At 40.1% G+C, this 25825-nt stretch overlaps 1 protein-coding gene across 4 annotated transcripts in view; it reads right to left on the minus strand.

Moving 5' to 3' along the window:
- TOP2B (DNA topoisomerase II beta) overlaps positions 1–25825 on the minus strand; it is a 185583-nt gene that overhangs the window by 20782 nt on the left and 138976 nt on the right. The window contains exon 33 of one of the 4 annotated variants that reach the window (XM_070728141.1): positions 18483–18568. The exons of the other annotated variants lie outside the window; for them this stretch is intronic. Coding sequence (XP_070584242.1) covers positions 18528–18568 — 41 coding nt within the window. The 3' untranslated portion in view covers positions 18483–18527. Of the gene's footprint in view, positions 1–18482; positions 18569–25825 lie in introns of those variants that run through there. 4 annotated transcript variants of the gene reach the window in all.

The following is a 25825-nucleotide window of genomic DNA, read 5'->3' on the forward strand; positions in this document are numbered from 1 at the left end:
GATACAGTACCTAAAATTAGAGGAGGAACTAAAAAAACTAGAATTAGAAATGCAAAGTAATGAATATGATAATAAAGTTAAAAATCAGATGGACCTACTAAAACACAAAATAAAGTTGATAGAACAAGAACAAATAGCTGAAAAAATAAAAAGAGCAAAACAAGAATATTTTGAGCACGCAAATAAACCAGGAAGATCGTTGGCTTATAAACTAAGAAAAGACAGAGAATCTAAAATTATTAAAAAATTACTAGACGGTAAAGGAACAATAAGACATAGAATAGACAAAAAAAAGGAAATAGTGTTAGAATTTTATAAAAATTTGTATAAAAAAGAAGAAATGAAAGAAGAGGAGATTTTTGATTATTTAAGTTCTATAGATTTACCTACATTAACAGAAGAACAGCAACAAAAACTTAATAAAGCCTTTACAACATTCGAATTACAGCAATCTTTTAAAAATCAGAAAAATAACAAAGCTACAGGTCCAGATGCAATACCTGCGGAATTTTACAAATTAGACAGTAATATATTCTCTTTGAATATGTTAGAGATATTTAACAAGATAATAGCGGATGGTAAATTACCTAGATCATGGTCAGAAACTTTAATAACATTAATACATAAAGCAGGAACAGAAAAGGGAAAAATTGAAAATTATAGACCGATTTCATTATTAAATGTAGAATATAAAAGGTTTGTATCAATATACGCATTCAGGCTTAAAAATATTATAAATGAAATAATACATGAAGATCAGAATGGATTTTTGCCAGGTAGACAAATGAAAAATAATCTGAGGACAATCATAAATACTTTGGAATATTACGAACAATACCCAGAAAAACAAATGGCACTAGTATTTCTAGATGCCAAAAAAGCATTTGATAACAAGATTGGGTTTTCATTAAAATGCAATTAAATAAGATGAACGTGGGAACCAAATTTTTTAACATAATAAGACGCTATTTATTCAAACCAATCAGCTAAGATTATATTAAATAATGAACAAACAGAAAGATTAGAAATACAAAGAGGAGTCAGACAAGGTTGCCCTATATCACCATTACTATTTATTTTAACACTAGAAACATTATTAATAAAGATAAGAACAAAAAATGACATAAAAGGATTACAGCTAAAAAAAGAAACATACAAAGTCCAAGCATTTGCTGATGACGTGGTCTTTATAATAGAAGATCCTTTGACATCAATACTAAAATTAATAGACTTAATAGAAGAATATGGGAAAGTGGCAGGTTTGAAAATTAATAAGGAAAAGACAGAATTACTCACAAAAAACATGATGGATTCACAGATAAAACAATTAGAAAACTTAACAAATATGAAGATAACAAAAAAAAGTAGAATACTTGGGTATTTGGGTCTCTGCCAAAGCTATATCTTTAAAAAATGATAATTATACAAAACTCTTAGGTCAAATTAAAAAAGACTTGGAAATATGGAATAATCTACAGTTATCCTTATTAGGAAGAATTTCTACAATTAAAATGAACATTCTCCCTAAAAGTATTATTTTTATTTCAGGTAATTCCAATAAACCTGGGAGAGAATTTTTTTAAAGAATTAACTAAGATTACCAAAAAATTTATATGGCAAGGTTAAAAACCAAGAATAAAACAAAGTTCACTAGAAGATCGGAAAGAGGGGCGGGCTCGCCCTCCCAAATTGGAAGTTATATTACCAAGCGGCAGCATTATTTTGGATAAAAGAATGGTTAACTTTGGATATAATAGAAGATTATTAAATTTAGAAAGCCATGATTTAATGTTAGGTTGGCATGCCTTTGTCTGGTATGAAAAGTTTAAAATCCACTCATATTTTAAAAGACACACAATCAGAAAGGCATTATTAGATGTCTGGAATGACATAAAAAAAATCATTTCCTGGTAATGCCAGAATGGATCTCGCCAATAGAAGCTATATCTCCCCCTAATTTTTAAAAAGAAGGTAAAATATGGAAATATAGAGATTTACTTGATAGTCAACTAAAACTGAAAACAAAATAAGAATTACAGGAAGTAGGTGTAGAAATGGATTGGTGGCAATACTCCCAGATCAATTCCAGATGTCAAAAAGATGTAAGTATATTTATATTTAAGAAAGATAATATATTAGGGAAATTATTAATCCAAAATCAAGGAAAACTGATTGGGAAGGTGTATAAATATTTAATAAACTACAAGACAATAAGTTGGATATTAAAAAATAATATGATCAATTAGTGTAAAAATTTAGGAAAAGAAATAGACCTAGATACATGGGAAAAGGTTTGGATATATACCGTATATACTCGAGTATAAGCCGAGTTTTTCAGCCCCAAAAATGGGCTGAAAAACCCGACCTCGGCTTATACTCGGGTCACCACAAGAGGGCGCCGGGTGACCACAAGAGGGCGCACCGCGGGAGCCCGGCAGCTGCAAAACACACGCGAGGGGCGAATCGGGGAAACTGCCAGGAGAAAACTCAACCCCTGTAAACCACAAGATTCCTCGAACTTTTATTTTTTAAAAATGCCGCCTGCCTCAGAGTAAACGCCCCTCGCGTATAATTAAGTGACTGGGGTTTTTTTCATGCGTCAAGAGGAAAGAATTAAAAACCTCGGGAGAATAGAGCGCCCTGCTTGTAACCGCAACTAAAGCACACAACCTCCACCCACCCCCACTTCGCCAGCCGCCACACCTTCGGTGCAGTCCGGATAGAAGTGCGGGGCCACATCTTCTCTCCACCCCACCCACCACCACCCAATATCCAAACTCTGTAGTTTTTCAGGAGGACGGAAAGATGCTTTTTGGGGCGGAGCACGCCAGTCTCTCTCCGCGCTCCCGTCTAGTGCGGGATTGACTCTCCGGCAAACGGTCCGAGCATCCCCCTCCACACCCGTGCATCTGGAGTAAGGGCGGCGTCTTTTAACACCCCCCCCTTCAGCCAATGCTCGCAAAGCCACCCATCCTCCTCCTCCTCCTCATCCCTCGCCGGGGGGAGACTCCCCTCCTCCGCCCCTTCTCTGACCTTGTAATCCTCGTCGGCCGAGGTTTTGCAGGCGCTGTTTGCCTGAGGGGGGCCGGATTTCACCGCCGGCCGGGGGCTCCTTCGGGGTTGCCTCCGCCGGAGAGTGCTGTTGCTGGGGCTCCTGGTGGTCCCGAGATGGGGCGCGGCGGGCTCCGCGCTGCCCCACGCTGAGCGCCATGAAGTCCAACGTCTTGCTCTCGAAGGCGCCCTCCACGTTGCAGAACATCCCGCCATACTTCTGGCGGGGCACTTGGTCGGCGGTGCCCGGGCGCGCCAGGTAGACGGGCAGATCTTCCTCCCCCGCCACCGCGGGATCCGGCCGCTCCCGGCCTCTCCGCCCGCTGTGAGAAGACATGGCCGGGAGTCACTGGGGTAAGTCAAGCCGGCGACTCCGTCTGCGAGGCAGAGAAAGAAGGGGCGGGCAGGCGGGCGGGAGGGAGACTTCCCGGGCGCGCTGGCTCGGCTCAGGCGCGGAGTGACTGATGACTGAGAGAGAGAGAAAAGGAGCGCCTGCTGGGAGGGAGGAGAGAGCGAGCCGAGGAGAAGGGAAGGTAGCTGGAAGGCGCCGACAGGAGCTCCAAGAGAGAAGTAAAACGGGGCTCCGAGTGACGCAGCAAAGTTGCCAGCCCAACTGCTCTGACGGCGTGCGAGAGAGGAACAGACGATGGGAAGTCAGGGGGGAGGGGATTCCTGCTTCATGGAGTCCCCCCCCCCACCTTCCCATCGTCTGTTCCTCTCTCGCACGCCGTCGGAGCAGTTGGCTGGCAACTTTGCTGCATCACTCGGAGCCCCGTTTTACTTCTCTCTTGGAGCTCCTGTCGGCGCCTTCCAGCTACCTTCCCTTCTTCGGTCGCTCTCTCTCCCTCCCTCCCAGCAGGCGCTCCTTTTCTCTCTCTCTCAGTCATCAGTCACTCCGCGCCTGAGCTGAGCCAGCGGCGCCCGGGAAGTCTCCCTCCCTCCCCGCCCGCCCGCCCCTTCTTTCTCTGCCTCGCAGACGGAGTCGCCGGCTTGACTTACCCCAGTGACTCCCGCCATGTCTTCTCACAGCGGGCGGAGAGGCCGGGAGCGCCGGATCCCGCAGCGGCGGGGTGAGGAGATCTGCCCGTCTACCTGGCGCTTCCCTCTTGGAGCTCCTGTCGGCCTTCCCTTCCCCGGGTCCAGCAAAGTTTCCAGCTTGTACAATTACTGCACTAATTCCCTGATTAGATTTTGAGGTAAGTTCTCTCTCTGCTTTTTTTCAAAGTCTCCTTTCTATAGAACTTTGATAAAGTTCCCCCCTCCCTCCCCCCTCTCTCTCAAGAGACACAGAGAGCGAGACAGAGAGAGAGAGAAGGAAGAAGGGTAGAAGAAAAAGGAATTGAGTACTTTTTAAGGGCTTTGTTGGATTCATTCTGTAGATTTGTTATGGTACAAGCAATATACAATCGTACTAATTTAGCCTGCCAGTAGATTGTAAAAATAAGATACATTATGCTGCTTTCTTCTACCCCATAGAGATTCATGAATACTTAAGATGTTTAGCATTTCTGTACTCACTTAGCATTAAGTTTTAGTGTTAAAATAATATTAATATTTACCTCTTGGATTTAAATCTATTGTTATTTCTGTGTGGATTTACCTCAGAATAAGTCTCAGTTTTTTGGGAACTTGCTGATAGATATGCTTAAAACTGCAGTCCATCTGTGCAGTTGCCTGTAAGTAAGTCCTATTGAAATCTGTAAGGCTTAACTCAGAATAAAGAGTTGATTTAATATGCAATCCTGTACATAAATTTACTCAGTAATTAACTTGGCTGCATGGCTTGGGGTAGTTTGGTAGAATGTTATGCAATTTTTATGTCTCTGAAAATCTTTTATTCTTAGATGGGAAAAAGAATTTTGTGAAATTATTGTGCAATTTGAATTTGTAAAAATATTGTTTTGTTCTTCTCTCTACTTTATCATTGTATTATAGAGAGAAAAATTAAGTCTCTAAAATACTGTTTTGAGGGATTTTGACTCATAGGTTTTAGCTTGGTTGCTGATTGAACTACTTTTTTTACTTTTTAATTTATTTAATTTTATTTAATTTATTGTAAATATCAGATTGCTTTTATTTACCCACTTTGAAATAAATATTGTTTACCCTCTTTAAAATAAATATTCTAAAACATGTCTCAATTAATGTAGTTTTATTGTTTTCCATTTTTATAAGTTACCAGTAGCCACTGCATTTTCTAACCTCGGCTTATACTCGGGTCAATAAGTTTTCCCAGTTTTTGTGCCAAAAATGGTGCCTCGGCTTATACTCGGGTCGGCTTATACTCGAGTATATACGGTAACTGGAAAATAACTAAATCAGTTTCTTTTAAAGAAAACCAAATCAAGATGTTTTATAGATGGCACTTACCACCCAATAGGATTTCAAAGATGTTTCCAAGTACCTCACCTATTTGTTGGAAATGTAAAAAAGAAATTGGCACATATTTTCATACATGGTGGACATGTCCAAAAACAAAGGTTTGTTGGAATAAGGTAGAAAAATGGTTAAAGGAAATTACAAACAAAGAAATGAGGAAGACCCCAGAATTTTTCTTATTAGGTATTACAGATACCAGGTATAAAAAGGAAACATATTATTTAATAATTTATATTTAAGTAGCTGTAAGGATTGCTTTTGCACAAAAATGGAAAGAAAAGGAAATTCTAAAAGATGAAGAGGTTTTTAGGAAGATTATGGCATGGGCAGAATTAGATATGATGACGAGACGGTTAAATAACCAAGCTGAAACGCAATTTTATAAAACTTGGCAGAAGGTTTACAACTGGTGGAACACAAAAAAAGATTTTTAAAGATATCAAAGCAAAGTATTGAATACCGTATATACTCGAGTATAAGCCGACCCGAGTATAAGCCGAGGCACCAATTTTGCCACAAAAACTGGGAAAACGTATTGACCCGAGTATAAGCCGAGGTTAGAAAATGCAGTGGCTACTGGTAACTTATAAAAATGGAAAACAATAAAATTACATTAATTGAGACATGTTTTAGAATATTTATTTTAAAGAAAACCAGTAAACTAGCTCTGTAAATTTAAAAGAGGGTAAACAAATTAACAATATTAACAATAAATTAAAAAGTAAAAAAAGTAGCTCGATCAGGAACAAAGCTAAAACCTAAGAGTTAAAATCCTTCAAAACTGGATTCCTTCTCATCATTAATTGGATTTACATTATTGTTCTGTTTTTATATATGCTGTGAGCCACCCTGAGTCCTTGGAGAGGGATTGCATACAAATCCAATTAAATAAATAAACAAACAAACAAACAAATAAATAAGTGTATCCAAAGAAGAGCTTCAGCATTAGCTGCTGTGAGGTTATCAGCATAGAAAACCAAATAGATAGATAGATAGATAGATATAGATAGAAAGATAGATAGATATAGATAGAAAGATAGATAGACAGACAGACAGACAAATAGATAGATAGATAGATAGATAGATAGATAGATATAGATAGAAAGATAGACAGACAGACAGACAGAAAAATAGATAGATAGATAGATAGATAGATAGAAATAGATACAGATAGATAGATAGATAGAAAGAAAAATAGATAGATAGAAAAATAGATAGATAGAAAGATAGAAAAATAGATAGATAGAAATAGATACAGATAGATAGATAGATGATAGATAGATAGATAGATACAGATAGATATAGATAGAAAGATAGATAGACAGACAGACAGATAGAAAAATAGATAGATAGATAGATAGATAGATAGAAATAGATACAGATAGATAGATAGATAGATAGATAGAAAAATAGATAGATAGAAAAATAGATAGATAGAAAGATAGACAGATAGAAAAAGAATTCCTGTCTAGCTCTGCCTCATAACACATTATTAGATCCTATCCAAGCAAGGACAGCAACTACCACAAAATACCATTTTTTAAACAGTTTAAATCCTTTCAAAGGAGGGGGAGGAGAATCTGACAGCAGGGGGCCTTTTTAATCCGACTAAGGGCAATGCAGAGAGAGCAAAGAATAGTTACTCACCATTGCTTTTTTCCCCTCTCGGTTGGAGCAAATGGCTGCCTCTGCTTGAGCTAGGGAGAGGAACTACGGCGTGCGAGAGGGGACAAAAGCTGGTGCCTCCTCGCTCTGGCTCAAGCAATAGCGCCCTCGTGTGGTGACTTTGTCAATGACCCGAGTATAAGCCGAGCCTGTGTTTTTCAGCCCATTTTTTGGGCTGAAAAACTCGGCTTATACTCGAGTATATACGGTAGTTAAATTTACTAGATTGAATATATTACATAGCAATATTTGATAGATAAGTTTATTTTTCTTCAAATTGATTTTAATTATAATTATAATTATATAACTGCTGGAAAGTATTGAAAAGTTAAGATTTTTATGTCAGCATATATTATACAGAGATATTTTATTGATAAGTTTACTTTTCTGTATTGATCTAAATTAGAATTAGTTTTTCTTTCTGTATCAAGAAGACTTCTATACTGAGTGGAGCAATTGTAGCTCCTTTCTGTGTTAAATGTTGTATGTCTTGTCCTGTCTTTTAATTTTAAAAATTAATTAAAAAAAAAGAAAAACACAAGTTTACACTGTAGCTCTCTCTCTAGCAGTTACTATACAAATACTCACAATTCTCTATATACTATTCTCAGTTACAATATTCAGCTACAAGTCTTCAGCCACCGCAGGCCACACTAATTCACAACCTACTCTAAATCATACTGTACTAAACCACAATACCTTAAGGCCAAGCCGCAAGCCATATCTATGCAAAGGTGCATTATGTAAATATATACTTTTGCCAACCAATCAGATTACATTACAATTTGCATATTCATTGTGACTAAGCAGTTTTACATGGTTGAAGTCATTACAATTCTTCTCTGCAATTTGGAATATTATTTCAGGTAGGCCCTGATCCTACATGGGGCTACCTTTGAAGTGCATTCAGAGACTTCAGTAAGTCCAGAACATAGCCGCGTGAACAGTTGTGTACCTAAATGCACCCATATCATTCCGACATTCTGTGTGCTCCACTGGCTTCTGGTTGATCTCCAAGCACAATTCAAAGTGTTGGTCATTACTTATAAAGCCCTATATGGCTTAGGACCAGATTACTTATGGAACCATCTCCTGCCTCACACATCCCAATGACCGATCAGATCCCACAGAGTTGGCTTCCTCTAAGTCCTGTCAGCCAAACAATGTAGACTGGCGGGGCCATGAGAGAGGGCCTTCTCTGTGGTGACTCTGGAACCAGCTTCCCCTGGAGTTTCACACTGACCCCACTCTCCTGGCCTTCTGAAAGGCCCTAAAAACAAAGCAGACCTGGGAAAGTTGTTGAACATCAACATCCTGTTCTGGCCTATTGATGAATGAGTGATGGATGAATGTTTTTATTGTGGACCTTTTAACTTTGTACCCATTTTACCATTGTTCACCACTCTGAGTCAGCAAGAAGAAGGGCAGCATACAAACGTGCTAAAATAATTTTAAAAAAAATCTCATAGGGGGAACCCATCAGCAATCTTTGAAACGTCCAGGTAGGGTATTGAGGGATGATGGGAGGACACAAATTTGCAGCTCCTTTCAAGAACCTGAACAACAGGGAATGGTGAGACAAGGAGTCTAGAGAGCTACAAAACAACACAGAAGAAAGAGATGCCACCTGACATTGAAGCATGTTGAGGGAAAGACCACTGGTCAAGCCCCATTGCAGAAATTTGAGGATGTTGGAGAATACTCCACCTGTGAGCATCAGGAGCCAGAATACTTTCCAGGTGGCCAAATAAATTATTTTGGTGGATGGTTTCCTAGAGACCTAGAAAGTCCAGATGACATCCTCCAGGATCTGACAATGCCTTAGAGAGTCCTGCTCAAGCGCTAGGCAGTCAGTTGGTATCACCATAGATCCAGATGTACTGATCCTTGGCAGAGCAATGATTCTGTCAATAGGATTTTCCATGGCTGGCAGACTGAGAGAGCTTTGAGGTCTGCAAAGCAGGCTCTCCTGGGCCAGGGGGAGGGGTATTAAAGAATATCACTTCAGCCCTCTCTTCCAAGATCTTCCAAATTACTACGAATGACTGGAGAGATAGGAGAACCACCATAGAACGGTGCCTCCCATTCCCAGTCCCTCCAGTTGTCACAGGATACCAGGGTTGATGATATCGAAGGCCACTGAAAGGTCAAGAAGCACCAGGACAGAGGAATATCCCCTATCCCAGGCCTGCCAGAGATCATCCATCAGATGGATATCTAAACCCCTTAATTTCAGATCATTTATCAACTGCTCTGAGAGGAATACAATATTGGGAGCATGTCCTCCTCTCGTCAGTTGGGCCCTGAACTACTTGGGCCACATCCATGATTGCCATGGTGGCCATGAACTCCTGCACCAACCCAGAGGATTCACCGAGTGACAGCAGAGTAAAATCCCCAAGATAGTAAATCTGGGGAATTCTACTGCCAGCCCGGCTACTTCCTCAAGTAGCACAGGCAGGGCTGTTGACATGCAGCTGGGAGGCAGGTATGTGAGCAGCAAGCCCTCCTGTACCCCTAGGTACAACTTCACAAAGAGGGATTCAGAACATGATGTTTCAGGAGCAGCGAGCGTGCACAGGCTGGTGGTCTTTTGGCTATAATAGCCACTCCTCTCCTCCTTCCCTGGGGTCACGGTTGGTGCCATACCTGAAATCCAGCTGGGCACATTACAGAGAGAGGGACCCCTTCTCTGGGCCCAGCCAGGTCTCAATCACACATGTCAGGTCGGCCTCCTCATCCAGGGGTAAATCCTGGATGAGGGGAGCTTTCTTTACAACTGACCTGGCATTAAATAGCAACAGTCTGAACCCAAGGTCCGGATTTCGCTTGTCACCAGTCCCCTGAGTTGAGTTCATGGGCAGGAATGAGGGATCGCTTTCAAGTAGCAGTCCCTTGTTCCCCGTGAGCGGCCTACCCCATGTTTCCCACCATATCTGTCTCCCCAGCAAAATTGGAATATTCCGGCCCTCAACCACCCCAGAGATAGACTCCTTCACTCCTCCCGCCTCCAGTGAGACTGGCCCTTCTATTTATTCTACACATCCCGAACATTCTACCTTTCCAATCATATTCATTGATCCATCAATTAAAAATTAATTTCCTTAATTCATTAAGATGTAGTAAAAATATAATAATAAAAATACATATTTAATACTCTATGCTAATATTCAATCATTCATTCCATTCTCAACATTCATATTCATTCCTTATCACTTAATTACATTCAACATTCAATTACTCCGCTATCCATAGATCATAAAAACCCACCCCAAATAGAACTGTATATAAACCCCACCCAATTTAATTTACATTAAAAACCCATCTAGTATTTTCCCTCCTCAAACCCCACCCAATATAAAAGATTAGATTAAAACACAAGGTCCAAATATAAAATTAGGGATTGCCACTCTTCCCCTCTCACTAGGGAATGACCCCACCCCATCACTGGGTGGGGGGGGAGGTAATGTCCTCTAAAAAGTCCTCTGAATAATCCTTTTCATCAGAGGAAGAAACCTTTGTTGGCTGATACATAAAGTTAGTTTAAAACTGACAGTCTTTGCGTATTTCCTTAAGATGTTCTGCAGTAGAGTCAGTGCATATAACAGAAAGCAAAAAGTTACGAGGTCCAAAGGAGGCCATTAGTGATCTACTAAATACTGAAATAGTTTATTTGGGATGAGACGTACTTGCTGGTTATCAAGTTGCCCACACCAACTCCTCCCACCAGCTGGCTTGGCAACTTTTGCTGGTGTGCCATTGGTGGCTCTCACCCGTCGGCCAGAAACAACCAGAAACAGCCAGAAGCAACACCGGCTAAACAACAGCAATTCACACTCTAACGGCCTCTCCAATGCTGTTGCTGCTCTCAGCCCCCCTTGGGGGCCTCTAGATTTGCCTCCCCTCACTAGCATTGAATTCCTTCTCATCACCGACCTTGCTCCCCTTCAAAGGCACCCATCACTTGGTCACTACCCAATGCTGACTGCTCTCACCCGTTAGCGTTGGGTTCCCTTTCAGCATCAGCTTGGCTCCATTCCAACAGTGCCTGTCAGCTGGTCACTGCCCAACGCCAACTGCTCTCACCTGCCAGTGTTGGGTTGTCACTGGTTTTGGCTTGATTCACCCCAAATAATCCCTTCTCCGCTGCCTCTTTCTCTCCACCGATCTTTCTCATGGCTTCTTATGGTGGGCACTCCTGGCTCAATAGCATTAGTTTCAGCTGATTCCAGTTTCAGCTTCTCTCTCTCGTCTTTGGCCAGGAATTGTTAACTTTTTGTTCTGTTTGGCTTTGCAGTTCCTCGGCAATAAAAATCTCCTCACTGCTCACCAAACGGTGCAGCCGCCATCTTCCTATGCTACCTTCCTTTACCTCTTCATGCACATATAGCTTTTTATAAAATTGTACTGCTATTTTTTCTTTTCTTCTTTACCGTATTTAATATTGCCTTGTTCAACTACCAATTTGTCTATAATTTTTTTCTTATTGTTTTCTCAATTTATGAGCTAACCATCTGCCCAGTTTATTGGTTGTTCAAAATGAAGTTATTTGGCTGCCTTAATTTTATCTGCAATTTCTTTCTGTTCAATTAAATTAATACTGTGTCTAACATAATCTCTCTTTTCTTTAACTTTTGCATTTTGGGGGTTTATTTGTAGTTCTGCCTCTGTTTGTTTTAGTTCTTGTTCTAGTTGTTCATTTTGAGCTCTTTTTTCCTTATTTCTCCTAGCCATAAATGTTGTAGTTAAGCAAATATAAGTCTTGGTCGTATCCCACAATATTTGTGGCGTTATATCATCCATTTATTTATTTTGAAAAAATATTGCAATTCTTTTTCTAACATTTGAGTGTATTGTTTTTCTTTTGCATTTTCCTATCCATAACCCATTTTATTTATTTTCTCCTTATTTCTTTTTTCCTCTTGGCTCATTGTTTCTAATTCTTCTTTACTAGCCCTACTTTCTTTACTAACTTGCTCTTCATGTAGTAAACCATTTTCATCACAGAATTATCTTGCTTCTTCTACTGAATGTATTCTAATTTTCTTCTCCTTCCATGTTATCATCACAGCCTCTGGTAGAAGCCACCTAAACATAACATTCTTTTAAATTAATTTTCTTGCCAAAATTGGTATTGTTTCCTAGTTTCCCTAACTCTTCATGGTATTTGTTTCAATATTATTTCTTTTCTTTTCCTCTATATGCGATTATTTGATTTCGTGACCATTTATAAATGTCATCCCTGATCATTCTCCTAGCAAATTTGATGTGCATTTCTCCTGGCAAATGGTGCTTTTTTGCATAGTTTGTGTGTACTTGGTACATTTTGTCTACTTCGTTTATCATTTCTTGTGGGCCCTTCTGTGAAATCTTTGCCAAAATCTCTATCATTTTTTCTCCTAAATTTTCATCTTTTTCTTCAATAATATTATGAAATCTCAGGCCATAAGATGCATGTTCTAACTCTAATTGGGCAATGGTCTGTTCCAAATTTCTTGTGGTTACATCACATTTTTCTACCATCTCCTCCACCTTCTGCTCAGCTTTTCCCACTTTATCTTCTATTGTTATTATCTTTTGTTCATTTTCTTTTAATGTTTGTTGAATATTAACTATTCTCTCATCAATACCTTTAACTTTGTCTTTAACTTCTCCCATCTCTGTTTTTAGCTCTTTGTGTTCCTTTTTTCTTTTTCTCTGTTGTCCTCTAGTGCTCGTCATGGATTCTTGCATTTGTATTAGCATTTCTTGTATCGATTGTAAGCTGGTTGATGATCCAGATTTCTCCTTTGATAACATGGTATGTAATGTCTTTTGTTGCATCAATGAGTCCAAACTTGTTAGAGATGGGTTAGATGTTTGCTTTTTGGTGATTGTGACTATGCTAGACATACTGAAGGATCTTCATAATTTTTTCCACAATAACATAAACAATCTTTAGAATAAGTAACTATTACTAACTTATAGTTCAATAGTTCAGTATTCTTAAATATAAATTATCTTAATAGACTTAAATTACTAGCTTAAATTTTATATCTTTATTTTCAATAATAAAACTATTTTCTTAAATACTTAATTGTTTAAATCTTCTTCAACAATCGTGAACTATATCAATGGCTAAATACTGTATTCCTTGGAGTATAAGACACACCAGAATATAAGATGCACCTTAGTTTTTGGGAAGGAAAATGGAGAAAAGAATCTGTTTACCAGGTATTCAACTGGCTAGTGTCTTTAGCCTGGTCACTTTCAGCACATTATTTTATCCCCTGGCTAATGCTTAAAAAACTTTTATTCTGAGAGAATAACAATGAAAGAGCTTGCAAGTCAGTAAGATCTGGGAACATCATTAGCACCTGGAAAGAAACAGTCGGAGCAAGTAGAGCAATGGAAAAAACCCTGCAAAGACTTAGGGCTTGGAAAACATTCTTCTTTGCAGAGAGTTAACAATGAAAGAGCTTGCAAACCGCTAAGAGCTGGGAATATTTTTAGCACCTGGTTATGGCTGGAAATATTCTGAGCAAGTAAAGCAATGAAAAAAACTCTGCAAAGACTTAGGGCTTGGAAAACATTCCTTGCAGAGTAACAATGAAAGAGCTTGCAAGCGGGTAAGAGCTGGAAACATCATTAGCACCTGGCTGGAAAGAAACATTTGGAGCAAGTTAAACCAATGGGAAAAAAACCTACAAAGACTTAGGCTTGGAAAACATTATTTGCAGAGAGTAACAATGAAAGAGCTTGGGAACATTAATAGCAACTGGTTAGGGCTGGAAAGAAACTTATTCAGAACAAGTTAGAGCAAAGACTTAGGGCTTGGAAAACATTCTTCACAGAGAGTAACAATGAAAGAGCTTGCAAGCGGGTAAGAGCAGGGAACATCATTAGCACTTGGTTTGGGCTGGAAACAAATATTTGGAACAAGTTAGACTAATTGGAAAAAAACCTGCAAAGACTTAGGGGTTGGAAAACATTTTTCACAGAGAGTAACAATGAAAGAGCTTGGGAACAGTAATAGTACCTGGTTAGGGCTGGAAAAAATATCTGAAGCAAATAAAGCAATGAAAAAAACTCCTACAAAGACAGTGTTTGGAAAACATTCTTGGCAGAGAGTAACAATGAAAGAGCTTGCAGCTGATAAGAGCTGGGAACATTGTTAGCACCTGGTTAGAGCTAGAAAGAAACTTACTCAGAGCATGTTAGAGTAATGAAACAAACACTATGTCTTATACCCTCAAAAATACAGTATTTCTAATATATATTTCTTAATAAGTATCGAATAAGTTTAATTAATATTCTAAAGCAATTTTAAATTATAATTACTCATATTGAGAATATATGCAGATATAGCAAGTCCATAAAGAGAGAGAGAGAGAGGGAGGATTATATTGTCTTCTAATATTACCTTTAGTTGAGTGTACAAGAGACAAAAATGCAAAGAAGAAAAATGAAAATAAAAAATAAAAAATAAAAATAAATTCTATCCAATCCAGTAAAAAAGAAAAGCACTTTAATATAGTCCAGTTCATTATTTTGAATCCTTTGATTGTTACTATTACAAAGTTCCCTCTCGCAAACCCCGCATAAAAAAGAGAAACAACAATGGGGATAAAAAGGAAAAGAAAAATAAGCAACCTTGTATATGTAAATCTTCTATTTATCTGGCTTCTTTACTCCACACTTTCTTTTTGGAACCCAAGCTCTCTTTTCTTCCACACATCAATACACTTTCATTTTCTGCACAGTTATTCTGGCACTGCATCTAAAGTTACAATGGCGTCTGCTGCTAATTAGTTCCTCAATCTTTTATCTCAGCTCCTTGCTGCTTGTCCAATGTTTAAGTTTAGAATTGCAGTGGTACCTCTAGCTAAGAATGCTTCACCTTATGAATTTTTTTAGATAAGAACAGGGTTTCAAGATTTTTTTGCCTCTTCTCAAGAACCATTTTCCACTTACAAACCCGAGCCTCCGAAACTGAAACCCAAAAAGGCAGGGAGAAGCCTCCATGGGGCCTCTCTAGGAATCTCCTGGGAGGAAACAGGGCTGGAAAAGGCGGGGAGACGTCTCCATGGGATTTCTCTAGAAATCTCCTGGGAGGAAACAGGGCCGGAAAAGCCGGGGAGAAGCCTCCATGGGGCCTCTCTAGGAATCTTCTGGGAGTAAACAAGGCCTCCACCACTGTTCTAGATAGTTAACATTCTTGTCCCAATTAAGTCAAGAAAAGTAATTATAATAAGAAAACTAATAATAATAATAATAATAATAATAATAATAATAATAATAATAATAAAAGATTAAAATATTTCTATAACATTCTAAGACTCCTCATCCAATCCCATTTAATTTCTCTGCCATATCCTTTTTGTAGTTATAATGTCCCCAACCCTGTTTCCATATTTTCTTCCAATTCTTTTCAACCACTTTCTTTTTAAAGATGTCTCCTTCCCCATTTCCATATTTTCTTCCTATTCTTTCTTTTGGATTTATAACTAAAACTTTTCTTTCTCCCTGCCCTTTTTCTCTTTCTCAGCTCTATTTCCTGTAAAAGTCTACTTTCCCCCAGCCCTTTTATAACCTTGTGCTTCTCACACTGGTCGTAATCATTTTAATATCATTTTCTTTTTAATCCCAGTGGAATCATCATTAATATCAATGTGTTCATCAACATAACCATAGTGGTCAACACAAAATATCATCAGCAAAGCTAATATATCTGTTTTATGAAGTTTTATGTACTGATTACAAAAATATACTTAACTTTTGCTCTATCACACAAAGTTTCTGATATAGAAGCATTTTTGTTATGTTATTTCTACATTTTCAAAGTATGTGATTTTTCTATGTTATTCCCATAAAATGTTAATATCAACTCAGTTCAAACCACTTCACATTTTGGGGAAAATAGGAGGAGGAAGATCTATTGGATATATTCACTGCCTTGAGTTATTTGTAAAATAATAAAGGAGGGATACAAATAATAAATGAAAAATTCTACAATAATGCTATGCGTTTTACAAATTAAGTAGCTGCTCTTTCTCAGGAGCAGCCTTCCCAAACATGGTCTCCCCCCCGATGTATTAGACTACAACTGCCTTAAATTATAGTCTGCACAGGTGATTTTATAATGGTATGTGGGAATGACCTTGGGAAACAGGGCAAAGCGAAACAATCCAATAAAATGAATGAATGGCCTCTTTAAAGAACTGAATCGAGAGTATTTTGTTGCAGATTGGCAATCGTTTATTGACTCATCCCAGAGAAGTTTGAAAGCAGTGTTGTTTCACAATGGAAATATAAAACCATCACTCTCTATTGCTCAATCATGTAATCTAAAGGAAAGTCAGTTGTTTTGGATACTATACAATATAAGCATCATCAATGGTTTATCAGTGCAAATTTGAAAATGATTGGTCTACTAATGGGAATGCCAGGAGATTTCACAAAGTATTGTTGCTTTTTGTGTTTATGAGACAGTAGAAATAACTTCCAGGTAGACACAATGTACAGCATCATCTTTTAGTTGCTCTAAGAAAAATCTTTCTTCCTCTACTACATACAAATTTGGGATTTATTAAAAACTTTGTGAAAGCCATGGCAAAGACAAATTCACAAGGGTTCCAGTGCATTTCACAGAAATTCTCCAGCATTTCACCAACAAAACTGAAGGAAGGAGTATTTGTTGGTCCTCATATCAGAGAGCTTATGAGAAATGGTGTGTTTGAAAGGACTCTAAATGATAAGAAATTGAGAGCTTGGAAAAGCTTCAAATGAATCTGTGAAAACCTCTTAGGAAAAAATAAATCTGCAGAATATGTTGAAAGTGTTGAGGAAATGCTAAATGCATACCAGTATCTTGGATGTTGCATGTCTCTGAAAATGCACTTTTTGCATTCACATTTAGATTTCTTTCCTCCAAATCTTGGGGATGTAAGCAATATACAAGGCGAGTGGTTTCACCAGGACATTAAAGTAATGGAACACAGCTACCAGAGTTTTTGGAATGACTCAATGATGCTAGATTACTGTTGGATGTTATTGTTGTGAGTGGTCCACGTCCGGCTCAGCTGGTCACAGATTTCAAGGACCAAGAGATGGATGAGTACTGGCATTGCAGGCCAGTGTTCATGCTACCTGAGTCCGAGAGTGAGGGGGAGTTAGAGAATGGGAATACACCAGACTGTAACACTCCTAGTTATGGTATTGAGTGAGTCATATGACGATGGGGAATTAGAGGAGGACCCCCTGTTATATGCAAGAGCCATGAGAACAGCATCTAGGCAAGAGTATCTGAAAAGGAAGGGTTCTCGGAGTTAATAGAGCTATGGGACACTTGGCCATGCCTTGCGACTATTTAAGGGACAGTGTGAAAAAAAGGGGTGTGTGGTGAACAATGTTTATCATCATGGCCGTTAGTGACTTTGGAGTGGACCAAACTTTCTGGTTTCACAGACTTCTTCTTGCCTGTTTCCAACTTTTCTAAGTTTCACTGAACTGTAAGTTTGTCAAGTTGTAGTCCAAGGATTGCGATTAATGAGCCTGGGTTTGCAGCCGGGTTCTCTTATCTCTGCTCATTAACTGGGAACGCTTCCAACATTACATTATTTTATTGACTGGATTTGTGTTCACCAATAATACTTTTGCAATGATCAATGTTTGAAAAGTATGTGTGTGGCTTTAATTGCTGATTGGACCCATCCAGACTGAACAGATTGTTCACCACCTCAACCACCACACACACTTGGTGGCATCATGGAAAATTACCATGCAGAACATCAAGGGTGTGCAGGAATGCAAGATTTAGCAAATCAGTTTGGAGCTTTGAAAAATCAAATTGCCCAGCCAGCCCCTCCTCCCCCTCCATCTCGTTGAATATGCCATTTCGCGGTGCCAGATAAATTTACAGGAGATATTAATTATTTTCAGCTTTTCTAGGACAATGTCAGATGTTCATGAACACCCGAGCTAATGATATCCCACAACATCAAGATAAAATTTATTTCATAATTATCCTGTTACCTGACAGAGCGACTCAATGGGTTACACTCTTGCTGGTGCAAAACAGCCCCCTCCTGCAAAATTACCAGGCTTCTGTGATCAGATGCAGCAGCAGTTTGCAGATCTTGTCAGAATTCAAACAGCTATTGTGTGGTCCCAGAACTTTGTTTCATTTCCTAGCCTGCAGTGTGTAGACCACATACACCAAGTCTGCACAACTCAGGTGCAGGAGAAACCTGATATATCGTTGCCGGCCGACCTCAGACTTTGCAGATGTGTTCAACGAAAAAGAGGCGGACCAATTGATCTTCACTGGCCATATGATTGTGCCATTGACTTGCTTTTGAACACCAAGCTTCCAGTGGAGCGCATTTACTCAATATTGGAACCCGAAATGGCCGCATTATGGGACTTTTTGAACAAAAACTTGGCCAAGAGTTTCATCCAAACCTCATCGTCGCCCTTGTTGGCTCCAGTCCTCCTTGTGAAAAAGAAAACCAGAGATTTATGTTTGTGCTGTGACTATCATAAACTAAATGCCATTACAGTGCTCAAACAGTACCCTTTGCCTTTGATTCCTGAACTAATGGAACGACTTCGATTGACAACCATCTTCTTTTTTAAAATTATTTTATTATTTTTTTATACATACACAAACATTACAATGACAAAACAAAGAAAAAAAATAAAACATACATTTAGGAAATTTGCATTCCTTGCTCATTTAAAATTTTCAATTGGAGAATTTTCCATTCCCCCTCTCCTTTTTTTTTGTTAATGTACTGCTTTGCATTTTTGGATATTTATCCTTGAATTTTATTTATTTTTTCTTTCCTCTAGCCAATTATAAAAATTTTCTCATATCTTATAATATTCTAAGTCTTCTTTTCCCTCTAGTTTTTTTGACAGCATGTCCATCTCTGCACAATACCTCTTTAATTATCATCCCTTCTTCTGGTATTTTAACAGATTTCCACTGTTGAGTATATACTATCCTTGCCACTGTCAAATTGTGAATAATCAAATATCATACTTTAAAAAAAAATTCTTGTTGAGAATACCCAGTAATTATAATTGTTTTTTCCCCCCACTTCTTCCTTAGTTATTTCTTTTATTTATTCCCCCACCTTATTCCAATAATTTTGACCTCTGAACAGGTCCACCATTGCTGATAAAATGTACCTTTTTCTTTTTTACACTTCCAATATAACAGAGAAACATTTGGGAACATTTTAGAAAATCTTTCTGGTGGCAAATGCCAACGATAGAACATCTTCACCAAGCCGGATCTGTGGGGTGCCTACAACCTGGTGTGCATCCAGGAGGGGGCGATGAGTGGAAGACAGCGTTTAGGATTCGGTGTGGCATTTTGAGTATACATTCATACCCTATGGATTCACAAATGCTCTGCCTATATTCTAACACTTCATGAACAACATCTTCCAGAGCTGTTGGACCAATTTGTCGTAGTTTACCTGGATGACATCCTGATCTGCTCCCCATAGTGCACAAGTCACCTTCAGCATTTCCATCATGTCTTGCAATGTCTGACAGAACATCACCTTTATGCCAAGTTGGAGAAATGTCAGTTTTACCAGACCACTATTGAGTTCTTCGGACATCTTATTTCTCCAGTTGCCATGGATTCTGGCAAGGTCGAGGCCTTAAAAACATGGCAACCCCCATTTTGGGTAAAAGACGTCCAAGGACTCTTGGGATTCACGAATGATTACCGGGCATTCATCTTGGGGTTTACCACCCTGACTGTGCCCCTTATTTGGCTCCTGCAAAAGAAAGTTGTGTTCCAGTGGGGCAATCCTGAGCAGCAGGCGATCCTGACCCTAAAGAAGGAACCCATCTTCAAGCACCCAGACCTTGGTATCCCTTTGTGGTAGAGGCAGACACATCGGACATCGCCATCAGAGCCATGTGTGAGGATAGTGATCCCGTTCCCATGTACTTATTATTCCAGAAAGTTTAATCCATCTGAGTGCATTACACTATTTGAGAGAAGGAGCTGTTGGCCATCAAGACTTTGCCTTCAAGATCTGGAGACATCACCTGGAAGGAGCTTACCATCAAGTTCCTTCAAAGATTTTTTCCAACCAAATTTCTTATGCTTCATCCAATCTTTTAAAACACAATTCAAAATCTTTAATAAATGGGCTTTAGTTTATATCCTTTTTGTTGTGTATACTCCCTTGCAGGTGGAGCAATATTCAGACTCAGATGAGGAGGATGTTTTAGAGATAGTAAATTTGCCAGATTTAGCCACAGAAGGCACGGTTAGTGGAGACCACGGAGCTAGTGATATACAAATGGATTCAGATGAATCAAATGGGGGAGATAATAGATGGAGAAATGCCCGTTTCAGAAGGTTTCACAAACACTTAGAGGAGAAGGGGAGGAAATATTAGAGTAAATTTGTGTAAATTTTTTCAACTGCTCTCCAGAGGATTTTGCTAGGGATGCCATGAAGGTTTCCTTTATTATAAGCCTATGCAAAGGTTCTGCATTCGAGTGGGCATCGCCCTTCCTAGCATGTCAGGACCCAATCCTGCAAAATTATGCTACTTTTTGCCAGAGGTTTGAACAAGAATTTGAAGATCCCATGCGCGTACAAAACGCTATTGTTCAGTTGCACCAACTATGCATGGGCAACAAGACCATTTCTGAGTATATCTCGGACTTTCGGAAACTAGTCAACCTCTGGATTGGGATGAAGGAGCCCTGATGGAACTGTTCCAGGATGGCCTGTCCCCCAAGTTTGTGAAGAAACTGATGCACAAACCGACTCCTGACACACTAAATGAACTCTATCAGACCTGTTTGACAATTGAGATTAAAATGTTATCTGCCCAGAACCGTGTCGCCAGATACGAAAGTCAGTTCGGGGAGAAACCCAGACCAGTGCCAGCCCCATGCCAAAGATTTCAAAACATTTTTAACCCAGTGCCAAGACGTGCCTCCCCGATGCCAGCAGACACTGGAAACCGACCAGCTGCCATTGCTAGGGAAAAACCAATGGATCTAGGCATGGCCAGACCTCGTCTTAGTGAAGCCAAGAGAACCAGACATTGAGCAAAAGGCTTCTGCATATATTGTGGAGAAGCTGGACACCTGCTACCTGCTTGCCCTCAGAAAAGGCGTGGCACTCGCACTCCTACTCCAGTCCCAAACAGCGGGCCCACATTCCAGGTCCAGGCAACCTTACCGGGAAACGACCAGAGCTCGGCCTAAAAGAAACATTAGGCCAGGCGGGCACCAAACCAAATTCCAATGTTACGGCAGAGGTCAAGACATCTGACCTTAGCCACTGAGGTAAAGTTAAAAAACCCACCCAAAACCCTCCCTACTACCAACTTTATGGATGAGACCTTTGCTCGTTTTCACGCCATACCATTGTGCCCAGTCACACCTCCTATTGTTGTCAAAACTATCGATGGCCGCATTCTCTTGTTCAGACCAATCAAATTTCAGACCCAACCAATCACCTTAACCATCGCACACCATGAGGAACCTATTCAATTTTATGTCACCAAAGGTCTCCACTTTCCTATAGCTTAGCATGGCTCAGAATCCACGATCTCCACATCGTGTGGTCCCAAAACTGCATTTCTTTTCCTAGTCTACAATGTGACAATGTGTAGACCACACCCGTCCACCTTTTACCACTCAACTTCCTGCCCAGCTGGCCAGCATCCTCCCACCAGACATTTCCGACTTTGCTGACATTTTCAACGAAAAAGCAGACCAATTACCCCCCCCCCCACACACACACCAATCTTATGACTGTGTCATTTGACTTATTACCCAACACCAAACTTCCTGGGGGACACCTCTACTCAATGTCTCAATCCGAATTGGCCACCTTAAAAGACTTTCTTGACAAGAACCTAGCCAGAGGCTTCATCCGACCCTCATCTTCACCACTCTCCACTGCAGTATTTTTTGTCAAAAAGAAAACCGGAGACCAAAGACTCTGCTATGATTATTGAAAACTCAACTCCATCACTGTTTGTAACCGCTACCCTTTACCTTTGATCTCCGAACTCATGGAGCGCCTTCACACAACAACCATTTTCACCAAAATTGACTTGCGAGGCGCTTACAACTTCATTCGCATCCGTGAAGGCGACGAATGGAAAACCGCATTCGGCACCGGCTATGGCCATTTTGAATTCACCATCATGCCTTTTAGACTCACCAATGTGCCAGCAGTATTTCAACATTTCATTAATGATATTTTCAAGGACTTTATTGACCACTTCATGTTCATCTATCTCGATGACATTTTGATATACAGTGATACCTCGTCTTACAAACCCCTCATCATACAAACTTTTTGAGATAGAAACCCGGGGTTTAAGATTTTTTTGCCTCTTTTTCCAAACTATTTTCACCTTACAAACCCAAGCCCCCGCCACCAGGATGCCCCGCCTCCAGACTTCTGTTGCCAGCGAAGCACCCATTTTTGCGCTGCTGGGATTCCCCTGAGGCTCCCCTCCATGGGAAACCCCACCTCCGGACTTCCGTGTTTTTGCAACGCTGCAGGGGAATCCCAACAGGGGAATCCCAGCAGCACAAAAACGGGTGCTTCACTGGCAACGGAAGTCCGGAGGTGGGGTTTCCCAGCGAGGGGAGCATCAGCGAAATCGCAGCATCACAAAAACACGGAAGTCTGGAGGTGGGGTTTCAAGGACTTCCGTGTTTTTGCGATGCTGCAATTTTACTGAGGCTCCCCTCACTGGGAAACCCCACCTCCGGACTTCCGTTGCCAGCGAAGCACCCATTTTTGCGCTGCTGGGATTCCCCTGGGATTTCAAAAACACAGAAATCCGGAGGTGGGGTTTCCCATGGAGGGGAGCCTCAGGGGAATCCCAGCAGTGCAAAAACGGGCGCTTCGGCTGGCAAAATGGGTGAGTTTTGGGCTTGCATGCATTAATCACTTTTCCATTGATTCCTATGGGAAACATTGTTTTGTCTTACAAACCTTGCACCTTACAAACCTCGTCCCAGAACCAATTAAGTTTGTAAAACGAGGTATCACTGTACTCTTCTTCTAAAGAGACCCACCTACACCATTTACTACAAGTACTCCAGTACCTCCGACAACATCACCTCTATGCCAAGCAAGAAAAATGTCAATTTTTCCAAACTTCCATTGACTTCTTAGGATATGTCATTTCCTCCCAAGGCATCACCATGGACACCAGAAAACTCGATGCATTGCAAACTTGGCAACCTCCAAAGATGTCCAACGATTTTTGGGATTTGTCAATTACTATTGGACCTTCATTCCCAACTTCGGCACCTTAATGGTGCTCCTCACCCGTCTTATCCAGAAAGGAGTTCCATTTCAACAGGGCAATACAGAGCAACAAGCTTTTCTGAACCTCAAAAAAGCTTTCATGCAAGCTTTTATCCAATATCCAGATCCCGCTCGTCCATTTATCATAGAAGCAGACGCCTCCGATGTTGGAGTGGGGGCGGTACTTCTTTAACAACATCTACTTAATTGCTAAGGATAGAGAGGAGGAAGAAAAACACTGTGCAATGTTGGTGTATTTCAGAAGAGAACGAAGAAAACTAAAGAAGTTGTGTTTTATTATGAGATGCATTGAGCAATCATTTATTTCAATTATTATCTGCATAAGCCTGAAATCAGAACACTTTTTACTCTTCTTTGTCTCTTGTATCCCCAGAGCAGGACAGCCGCTCCTTAATTTCTGATGGTTTTGTTTCCCTTAAATTATTTCAATGTCTCTTTTTAACTTTCTTTTGGTGAAATCACTCACCCTCCTATTTTTCCACATCTCCAACACAGATCTTTGATTTTTTTTCGTCCCAGATAACTGCCTCATTTGACAGGTCCAGAACGAAGACAGCCACAGAGCAGGAAGCAGAAATGGGAATTTTATAGTGAAGATCAGAACAAATGCAATTGTCAAAACCTATGAAACTTGATGTGAATGACAACAAAGAAGTAAATTATGTGCTAAGATCAAGATTCTAAAAATGAGTAAGCGGCGTTTGCTGATGTTGAAGCTAAAATTGAAATAACTTACAGAACTCAATTGCGAAGGAAGAGAAACGACAATAGAGAAGTCAAGAGTAAAAGCAGTAAGAGGAATTAGCTTGGATTTCTTTTTGATATAAACTTTGTTAGGCATTCTTCTACTGGGAAAGTAGATGACCCATGGCTTTAAACTGTAAATATTATGAACTACATGCTAAAGAATGAAGAATTAAGACATGAAAGTGTTACACTTCTGGATGAAAAGCCAGAAGAAAATGGATTTCAAACAGCTTAAAGAGAAAGAAAAAGAAATCTACAGAACAGGACTTGGGGATAAATTTGATATTGGACCTTTTTCTTTAGACCTAAAAGACAGCTTTTATTGCAAGGAGGAAGGAATATTTGACTAGAAGAAAGACAATTTAAACTGTTATACTGATAGATGACTAAGCAAATTGTTTAACTTGAACAGTTCTCCTGCTTCATGAAGTTCTTGTATATCTTTGTAGTTCTTTTGAGTCTTGTGAGAAGAGAACATCTGCAAATCTTGTAATAGGACTCTGATTGATATTATTGACTCTGATTGATTTTTGACAAAAAATAAGTATTATGTTTTCTTAGATCTTCTTTTTTCACTTCTATAATATTGTTTCAAATATTGTTTCAAATATGTAACTCACAATACATTTGGGGGATAGAATCTAGTGGCCCCAACTCTGGTGGCATAAATGAGTCTTCAGACTCTTGAAGAAAGGGGGAACTGATTCCAGCGGGCTGGGACCCCCACAGAGAAGGCTCTTCCCTTGAGTCCCGCCAAGCAACATTGTCTCGTTGACGAGACCTGGAGAAGGCCAACTCTGTGGGACCTAACCGGTCACTGGGACTCATGCGGCAGAAAGCGGTCCCACAAGTATTCTGATCCGATGCCATGTGGGGATTTGTAGGTCAAGGTTGACTCAGCCTTCCATCCTTCCGAGGTGGGTAAAATGAGGACCCGGATTGTGGAGGCAATACGCTGGCTCTGTTAAAAAGTGCTATTGCTAACATGTTGTAAGCCACACTGAGCCTAAGGAGAAGGGCGGCATAAAAATCAAATAAATAAATAAATAAATAATCAACACTTTGAATTGCATCCAGAAACCAATTGGCAGCCAATGCAGTCTGTGGAGTGCTGGAGAAACATGGGCATACCTAGGCAGGTCTGTGACCATTCGTGCGGCTGCGTTCTGCACAATTTGCAGTTTCCAAACACTCTTCAAAGGTAACCCCATGTAGAGAGCATTGCAGTAGTTGAACCTCGAGGTGATGAAGGCATGAATGCCCATGCGTAGAGATTCCCTATCCAAATAGGGCCGCAACTGGTGTACCAGGCGAACCTGGGCAAACGCCCACCTCGCCACATGCTGAATGATGATGTTCCAAAATCAGCTGTGGATAGAGGAGGATGCCCAAGTTGCGGACCCTCTCTGAGGGGGTCAAGAGTCCCCCCCCAGGGTAATAAATGGACAGATAGAAGTGTCCTTGGGAAGCAAAACCCACAGCCACTCAGTCTTGTCAGGGTTGAATTTGAGCCTGTTAGCACCCATCCAGAGCCTAAGAACCTCCCGACACCAGCATATTACTTTCACTCTTCATTGAATAGACATGGGATGGAGATGTAAAACTGTGCCCTCGGATGATCTCACCCAGCCACTGAAAAATCAAGAAGCACCAAGCTAG

Source organism: Erythrolamprus reginae, chromosome Z (genome assembly GCF_031021105.1).
Source record: "Erythrolamprus reginae isolate rEryReg1 chromosome Z, rEryReg1.hap1, whole genome shotgun sequence".
NCBI lineage: Eukaryota > Metazoa > Chordata > Lepidosauria > Squamata > Dipsadidae > Erythrolamprus > Erythrolamprus reginae.